This window comes from Colobus angolensis, unplaced genomic scaffold, assembly GCF_000951035.1.
Source record: "Colobus angolensis palliatus isolate OR3802 unplaced genomic scaffold, Cang.pa_1.0 Scaffold372, whole genome shotgun sequence".
NCBI lineage: Eukaryota > Metazoa > Chordata > Mammalia > Primates > Cercopithecidae > Colobus > Colobus angolensis.
Genome location: NW_012117066.1, coordinates 1,350,469 through 1,359,918, shown reverse-complemented (window position 1 = coordinate 1,359,918; position 9,450 = coordinate 1,350,469). Strand labels below are relative to the sequence as shown.

Here is a 9,450-nt window from a genome sequence, read left to right as displayed (position 1 = left end):
CAGCTAGGTCAGAGCTTTGGAGTCTGGCCAGGGCACGAGGAGTTTGGTTCTGAGACCAAAGATCCCCTCCAACTCCAACTATGTTCTGAGGACCAGAATGGGAGCTGTGGAGGGAGACAGCCAACACATGCCAGGAAAAACACAGAAACATCCCGATCAACACACTGACCCTGCACACACACTCAGAGTTGCCTCCTATCCTTCCAAGAATCACACCTTTAGGAATCTCAGACCGTCTGCCTATGACTCTATATCCATGTGCAAACAGTGGAGGGGTATGTGTTTGATGGAACTGGCCGGAGGGGGCTGGGTCAGAGGCCCTGCCAGGCAGAGTTCCCAGCTAATCTCTTTGCCTACACCCTCCAGGGTTTGTTAGTTTTGACAATCCAACTAGTGCCCAGACTGCTATTCAGGCAATGAATGGCTTTCAAATTGGCATGAAGAGGCTCAAGGTCCAGCTAAAGCGGCCCAAGGATGCCAACCGGCCTTACTGACCTGCTCTCACCGACCAGCCACAGAAAGGTGAGTCCCTGATGGACCCCAGGTAGATGAGGCCCGAGTGATGAGGCCCTCCCAGCTTTGATGGTCCTCCTTTTGGGAACTTGGAGGCATCCACCTCTGAGAAAGTCTGGGATAGAGAGAAAAGCCAGGAGCTAGGAGGAATCCTCAGACGGTGACTTTGCTTTTCCTTCAATCCAAGTAGATCAATTAGACAACATTCCTGCCCCGTAGTCTAGGAGAGACAATCAGAGTCTTTTCTGCCTGGGGAAGCAGTTGTACTCCAGAGATAGCCAATGAGAGTAGAGAACCTGTATGTAGGGAGGGTCCAGGAGGCTGGAAAATTAGACTAGAAAAGTAGCTCTGGGCCAGTTTTCAAGAGTCTTCAGGCCATGAGTTTCGACTTTATCCTGAAGATGAGAAAGAACCGTTGAGGAGCTTAAGCAGAGAAAGGACTAGAAGTAAGGGCTGAGATAATGGCAGTGAACATGGAGATGGAGGAAGAGAAGCAAACATGCTTCAGAGGTAGAATCTGCAGGGCCTGGTGGGTGATGGAGAGAGAGATGGGCCAAGTTCTTTTACATTTTTGGCAAGGTCATGGGTCCATAGGATGCTGCCTGCAACTTTTAGAGATTTTCTGTCTCAGAAGGCCCACATGGCCCTGCCTCACTTTGAGCTACCCCGGGAGCCTTCTGGAGGGGATGTGGGGTTGGGGTCTTTTGCTCAGGACTCAAGTCTGGCTTCAGTGGACTGGGCTGCTGCCTGGGTCCTGCTGCAGCCCTGCTCCTCAGGAAAAGAGGTCCAGCCACTCACCCGAGATGTCACTGATGGGGGCAAGCTGCTCTTCTGGTCTTACCTTCCAAGGTGATTTTTGCCTTTTTTCTTCTCTCTCTCTTTATCAATTAATACACAACAACAGAAACGGAAGAGTGAGAAGAAAGGAGAGGAAAAGCACAGAAACGCTTGAGCAGCCCTTCCCAAAGGAGCAGCTGCGGACAGACGGAGGTGGATCGGACCCAAGGCTGGTGCCTGGGGCTAAGGCCACTCTAAGGATTGTTTTTATCAAGTGGGTTGTTCTGTGCCTGCGGCATAGAGCGCAGGCTGGCAGAGCAAATAGGGCTGGTGAAGAGTGACTGTCCAGGGGAACCAGCAGAGGGCATTGGGGGTGCCAAGGGCTTCTCCGCAAGGGAAGCCCAGATTCACTTCTTTCAAAATCATATCATTCCTTAGAGTTTAGGGACCAAAGGACTATTGCTTTTTTAAGAATATATATATCTATATAAATTAAAACAAAGAAACAAACAAAAAAAGACAAACAACAAAAAAAGACAGTATAGAGTCTCATAAAAGCTGCCTTTAAATATCCCTAGGAGACAGGGTGAAGGAGACCCTTGACAGCCCCAGCCTAGGCAGAGGGAGGCTGTGGAAAGATTGTTCTGTGTCTCATTCCCTCTGAAGCCACTCCTCGACCCTGCCCTTTTAAAAATAATTAAGGATTTGAGGTCTAGGCTCATATGCAGGTAATGAGAAAGTTATGGAAGCAGTGAACCCGCAATCCACAATCCTCAAACTCAGAGTGCATCCCGGAAGAGGCCTCAGGCGGAGCTCAGGTCCGCCCTGGCCTTTGCCATCCCAGGAGGCCCCCTAGCCAGCAAGAGTGGGACTGCCTTTCCTGTGGAACCACTGCTTCCCCAGGCAGGAAGAAAGAGGGAGTTCTGGCCACCTGAGCCTTTCCCTTGCCAATCCAGGTAGACAGAGGCCCTGCCTTTGGCTGAGCTGAGACACCTCTTGTTTCCCTTCCCCTTGAACCAGTCCCAATGTCCCCTTGCTCCAGGCTACCTTCTGTCTCTTAGTCTAAGTTTGCCCACCTGTAAAGTAGATTCAGGATATCTGTAGAGGGCTGTGACAACAGACTTGGAAGTTTTGCTACTGTATATACTGCCATTGAGAAGGGGAAATTTTTCAACATGTAGAAGCTTCAGAATTAGAGGTCCCTCTTTACCCCGGACCTGAGAGGGAAGTAGATGTTTTGCCAAAATACTTCTTCATTCCTTTAAAAAGTACATCTTTCCTATGCAAGAGTGTCTCACATGTGCTTAACCGAGGTGCTTCTAGTTGGTGAGCAGTGTTGAGCTTAGAAGTGGTGTGTGCTCTGTCTGTCTGTCTTTGTCTGTCTGTTGTATACAGTGGGTGCCATATAAAGCTGATCAATGGTGGTGCTTCCTGCCTGCTTCTGTGAGATGGGCAAAAGATTCAGCTTAGAACACCATGACTCACCTTGCCTTGGTCAGCCTTTCCTGGGCCTGCAGGGCCTTGCACATATTTTTCCCAGGAGGATTTCCCCTCCACCCCACAGACATGGATCAGCTTAGTCTGAGGCCCCAGCTGTGTGGGGTCACTCTAATCCCCAGATGTTGCTGAGGCTGAAGGCCTCTGATCTGATAACATGTCAGATAGTAAAAGATGTGGGGGTGGGGTTGGAGGACTCCTCCTTCATAACAGTTTCTAAGAAAACTTGTTCCCACCTGTTCTTCTGTCTTTGACTCATTTTTGGAGGGAATGGGAATGAAACATAGATCTGGCAGTAATATTACCAGGTAAGGTGTGATGGACATCCACAAATATTTTCCAACTGAGAGAAGAACCAGAGGGTATATGTACACCAGCACAATGCTGACACCTAGAGTGACCATCCTGGACACAAACAGAGACACACAGTACTTTCACCCTCAAACTGATATTCACATGGAGGCACAGAGTCCTCTCAGGCTAGGTGCTAAGCACTATGCTACGTGTTGGGGCTCAGGCATGTTCCAAGTACTCAAAGTTAAGGGGAAAGAGAGACAAATAATCCAGTTGCAATGGAGGGCCATAGAAGGTCTGTGCTAACAAGAAGGAGAGTACCTAATTCAGACTTTATTGGTAGGGGAGTTCTGTGAAATACTTTCTGAAGGAGATTAAGAAGGGGAAAAGTCTTCAAGGATGAACTGAGACATTTGGACAAAGCCATTTAGACAGCTCCATCATTTTGAAAAATTATCTTTATTGCCAAGAAATAATAGTAATTACCATTTATTCAGTACCTGTTGCGTGGCAGATAATGGGCACAAGATAAGACCCTTTTCCCATTCCTAACGCTACCCTGAACCTTACCATTACTGAGTCATGTCAAGACACTTGAACCAAAATGATATTTAAAGTATCTTGCTTCATACTCTAGAGTATGGGCGAGGGACTGGTAGACTGTGTGGTTCCAAAGCTTCAGGGTTGACATGGTCTAGATCAGGGGTTGGCAAACGATGGCTTGTGGGACAAATCTGGTCTGTGGCCTATTTTTATATGAACTACCAAACTAAGAAATTTTTTTTTACATTTTTGAAGGGTCGTCAAAACGAAACAAGAAAGTGAAACAGAGACCATATATGGCCCACACAGCCTAAAATATCTATCTTGTCCTTTAGACAAAAAGTTTGCTGACCCCAGTAAGATCATGGAAGACTTATATAATGTCTGATGAGTTTGAACAGTATGGTGTTTGTGTCTCTCGTGTGCATGTATTAGTCTGGACCTTCTCAGTTGCAAGTGTCAAAAACCCAACTCAAACGTGTTTAGACCAATTGGAATTAATTGGTTTACATAACTTGTAAATCAAAGGATGTATCTGCCTTGAAGCATGGCTGGATCTAGGGGTTCAAAGGATGATGCCTCCATCTCTTGGCTCCGCTTCCTTCCATATGTTGGCCTCATTAGTTCTAGTTCTAAAATCCCAGGGAGGACTTTGGCCAGCTTTGGACACATGCCCACCACTAGGATGGAAGAATAGGCCACCATAATTGACAACTTCATCAGGACTGTGTGGAGGGGGAGAAATGGGTCCCGAAGGAAGAGATGATGGGCAGATAAATAATATGCATCCACTACATCCCACCCTTTATTGCATCCACCTATACTTTCGTTGACAAACATACAATTTCAAAAATGTGCCTGCCTGACAATGCAATAATCACAGACCCAACAAAAACCACATTCACCTATTTCCCAATGGGAGATAAAACAGAATCACATCCAGTTGCTTTATTGAGTCCTCAGTCCAGGGTCCCTTGGTGATGGACAATTCTTGCTCAGGTCTGGATATGACTTCTTAAGATTTTGCCATCTATGGGTAAAAGATAAACTTAGCTACCCCATACTTGTCCTATAACCAATGTAAAATAATGGAGAGAAAGAGGATAACAATATGTTTTAAAGAGATGGGGTCTTGCTAATGTTGTCCAGGCTGGACCTCAACTGCTGGGCTCAAGCAATTCTCCTGCTTCAGCCTCCTGAGAAGCTGGGACTACAGATACACACGACTGAATAATTTTTAATTCTTTTTTTTAATTAAGATGGAGTCTTGCTATGTTGCCCAGGCTAGATTTGAACTCCTAGGCTCAAGTGATCCTCTCACCTCAGCCTTCTGACTAGCTGGGACTATAGGTGCATGTCACTGCACCTCGCTATAACAGTTATTTTAAAACCTTCCATTTGGAATAGGGGAGAGGAGAATACAATGGTCACTAATCTACAACATATAACACATTCTTCTGGACAGTGGAGTGAATTTCTTGGTCAACAAAACCTATTGTTTTTGGTCCTTTCCACTGGGAAATGTCTCCTTTATCCGTTGTTCTTTATGCACATCCCTGAGAGGATGGACCTTTGGAACTGAAGCATCCCACTTCCCTTTTGACATGGTTTTAAGTTATTTATTGAGACAGTCTTCCTCTGTCGCCCAGGCTGGAGTGCAGTGGTGTGATCTCAGCTCACTACAACCTCTACCTCCTGGGTTCAAGTGATTCTCATGCCTCAGCCTCCTGAGTAGCTGGGATTACAGGTGCCCACCACCACACCTGGCTAATTTTTATATTTTTAGTAGAGATGGGGTTTCACCATGTTGTTCAGGCTGGTCTTGAACTCCTGGCCTCAAGTGGTAACACCTCCCTTGACCTCTCAAAGTGCTGGGATTATAGGTGTGAGCCACCATGCCCAGCCAGTTTTGGGTTTAAAGGTTGCCGTAGAGATTAAGCATTCCCAGATCCTTGTTTGTCAGTTGTGAGGATTCTGTGATTCGTGGTAACCATCATGAGGGATTCTTGATAATGTCCTGCTCCCTGAGTCTCAATCTAGCTCATGTGGTTTCTGTATCTTAGCACCAGGTGACACTTTGGTCATTCCCCTACCCCTCGGCTTCATGGTTTCCATAATGGCCTGTCCAAGGTGGTAAGTCAACCTTAATCTGCTCACTACCCCCAAAGAGAGATTACCCATTCAACACTTGGCCAACTCACGCTCCAGTGACCTTGGTCTTGGCCAGATAGTCAAAATCCCTGAGCAGTACCGGCTTCTAGGCCTCAAGCCCCAAGGAGATGCATAGGACAGGATGGAAGCAACCAGTCAAGTACTCTTGGGCCAGCAACCTGCAGCTTGCTCTACTCCTCCAACTCTGGCCGTGGCCCATTATTTCCTTGAGGCCACATTGTTGAAAGACTGCTCAGGGGAGTCTATCAGTTGACACTGAATTTTGGGGGCCCTCTGAGAACCTCTAGAACTTGGGGGCTCTGGGCAGAGTCTTCAGCCTCTAGTAGAGCCCCTGTAATGAATTTCTCTTGCTGGATGCAACCTGGGTGTCTTGGATGTAGGGAGAAAAGTCCTCTGGTCTGAGATAGGACTGGTGACCTCTGACCTTGAAGCAGCTCTGATTCTGCTATGTCCTCTGACCAGACCTGGGGGCTCACCCCGGCCTCAGTGGAGCAGAACATGCATATAATACCTTCCAAAGGAGGGTGCTGTGATGTGGAGATCACAGAATCTCACTTGATCCTTTCCAGCTTGGGTTGTAATCTTTGAGCAACCACTGTCCTGATTGCACTTGCCTCCATCATGACATAGCCAAACCCAGCAGGGACTCACAGGCTGTTTCTGGCCTCTGGGCCTCATTCATGGCTAATATATTTGCACAATTATGTTACACAGCCCTGTATTATTTGGAAGAAACCACATGAGTTCAGGGAGCTAAGAACCAATGTGGGCCATTCTGCTGCCCTTCCAGCCTGCAGCCTGAGCCAGCTGGGATCTGCAAAGAGGTGGCCAAGTCTGTGCCAAGTGCAAACTAAGAAGGGGCAGAGGGCCACACCTTTTCTCCCTAGCCCCAACTCCAGACACAGCTATTATGGCAACCTCTGCCCTCTAGAACCCTGGGCTGACCAAAGCCTTTAGCTGACCATCTGTAGAGGGGAATTTGAACTTCCAGACTCTGGCCTCCTGCCCTCTAGTTGCCTAAAAGAACAGAAACTCAGAAGACAGAACAGGCCACAAGCCTGGGTCTGGCTTTTCCCACGGGATATCTTAGGTGCTCAGCAGAAAATGCAAGAGAGTAAAAAGAAAGCCTGTGGAATGAACCTCAGCCTCCTGGGGAGTAGTCCCAAGATGGCCTGACCCAGTGACCTCACACTGGATTCCCGAGAGGAAGCCAGCAGTCTGGGCTGGATTCCCTGCATTTGAGTAGGAAAACTCAGCTACGTCCTCAGGACCTTTATGTTACCCCACTGTTGGGACTTAGTGTAGAGATGGGGGCTTTGATTTTGTCTCCGTATCTTAACCCAAGTACTCTAGAAAGCAGACTCTGAGGCAAGTGCTGACAATTTGCAGGGAGGTGGAAGTCCAGGACGGTGAAAGGGAGAAGAGACGAAGGCAATGCAAGATGATGCAGTACTGTGCTGGCCGCCACTTCATATGAGCCATTAGGAGAGAGCAGGTCCCTTGTCGGGCTTGTTTGCCAAGCACATGGTGTTTGCAAGGAGAAATGGCACCTTGGGGCAGTTCACCAAGGGGAGATTTAAGAAGGAATTAATGCTTCTGTTCCCCTCTTTTCTCCTGTTTTCTGTTGGCCAAGATTGTACCCCACAAGGAGCTAACTCCCCTGCACTTCTCAGTTGCATCATTTGCTCCCTGGGTGGCTGTTGGGAAGTCAGCTCCCATGGTCTGCTGTGTGGCATTTCTACTATAGATGTGGAAGTAGAAGGGCTACTTAGCACAGGCAGGGTGCCAACCAAGAGAGAGAAAGAAGGAGGTGGCTTAGGGAATCCAAGAAGGTGCATGAAGTGCGTGCCCAATACATCCCATTCTCTCTCACAGGATTCACAGCCAGAGTCCCCAGGCACCAGAACCCCCAACACTGTCTGAATTCCAAGCCAAATACATCTTATTTAATTTGGGGGTGTGGAAAGGGAAGCATTCAGATATAGCTTGGAGGATCAGAATTCTCCCCCCTTTTTTTTTGGAACTTCCCAGACCCTAAACTCACTCCAATATCTCCTACTGGATTTTCCACCTCTAGGCCTTTGTTCTTTCTTTAGTTTGGGGCAAAGGATTTGGCCGTTATAGTCTATAAGATGCATGATTGTATGAGCTTTAGCACCCTGGATTGCTGGTCAAAAGCAGAAAAGGCAGCGGGGTGCATGGCTCATGCCTGTAATCCCATCACTTTGGGAGGCCGAGGTGGGCGGATCACCTGAGGTCAGGAGTTTGAGACCAGTCTGACCAACATGGTGAAACCCTGTCTCTACTAAAAATATAAAAATTAGCCAGGCATGGTGGCACGTGCCTGTAATCCCAGCTACTCAGGAGGCTGAGGCAGGAGAATCGTTTAATCCCAGGAGGCGGAGGTTGCAGTAAGTCAAGATGACGCCATTGCACTCCAGCCTGGGTGACAGAGAGAGACTCTGTCTCAAAAAAGGAAAAAAAAAAAAAAAGGCAGAAAAGTCAACTCTAAACAAAGCTGTATACTGTTCTGATTCTGCCAGCATGGAGGAAAGTCAAACTGGAGGACCTTATTGAAAATCTCAAGAAGAGGTCAACATACTCCAACATCCAAGCTTTTTTTTTTTTTTCCAGTGCATGCTGGAAATCTCCACTCTGATGGATACATGACTCGAATCTCAAGATAAAATAGACGATCATTTAACCAGCTGGTTTGATATCAAATAGCAGGGATTTCCAGTTCCCCAGCCAAGTGGGGATCTCCACTGCCTCAACTTCACTTCAGTGCCATCAATTCCATACTTCATTCTATTTCTGTATTAGGTCTGATTTAATAGCAAGTTATAGGAACCAAGGCAAACCAAGACAAACTTAAGCAAGATGAGAACTGAGAAATGTGGTGGTATTACTGACCTCAGGCAAGGCTGATCTCAGGGGCTCAAACAATGTCATCAGGTCTCTCTCATTCCACTTCTCAGAGCTCTGCTTCTCTTTATGCCTTGGCCCCATTCTCTGTCCTGTGGCAGGGAGAGCTGGGTGCTGGCAGCTTCAATCTCATATCCTCTTAGTACATTAACCTCACAAGCAAGAGAGTTTTGAGCAGAAGATTATGGTTGGCTTTGCTTAGGTCACAAACCCACACCTGAACTAATCACTTTGGTCAGGATGATGGAGTCCTTTTCCTGACCTGATGAGTCATGCATCCATTTGTGTGGAGTAGAAGGGGCAAGAGGTAGCATTGTGATTGTCAGCCCCACTAAGTACCAATATTTACAAAGTATAAAAGTATGCGTCCGGGCGTGGTAGCTCACGCCTAGCAGCACTTTGGGATTGCCGAGGCGGGCGGATCACCTGAGGTTGGGGGTTCGAGACCAGCCTGACCAACATGGAGAAACCCTGTCTCCAATAAAAATACAAAATTAGCCAGGCGTGGTGACTCATGCCTGTAATCCCAGCTACTTGAGAGGCTGAGGCAAGAGAATCACTTGAACCCAGGAGGCAGAGGTTGCAGTGAGCCGAGATCACGCCATTGCACTCCAGCCTGGGCAACAAGAGCAAAACTCCATCTCAAAACAAAACAAAACAAAACAAAAGCAAAAACAAAAACAAAAACAAAAACAAAAAAGTATGTCCTGCATGGCCTATAAGAATGTA

The 9,450-nt window shown here is 47.3% G+C and overlaps 1 protein-coding gene across 3 annotated transcripts in view; it reads left to right on the top strand.

Annotated features, from left to right (window-relative positions):
• Positions 1-3,028, top strand: part of CELF6 (CUGBP, Elav-like family member 6) — a 35,556-nt gene extending 32,528 nt beyond the window's left edge. For all 3 annotated transcript variants that reach the window (XM_011953822.1, XM_011953821.1, XM_011953823.1), the window contains 2 exons: positions 367-522; positions 1,418-3,028. In XM_011953822.1, the coding sequence (XP_011809212.1) occupies positions 367-494 (128 nt within the window). In that variant the 3' untranslated portion in view covers positions 495-522; positions 1,418-3,028. The remainder of the gene's footprint in view (positions 1-366; positions 523-1,417) is intronic.
• Positions 3,029-9,450: the final 6,422 nt, after the last annotated feature.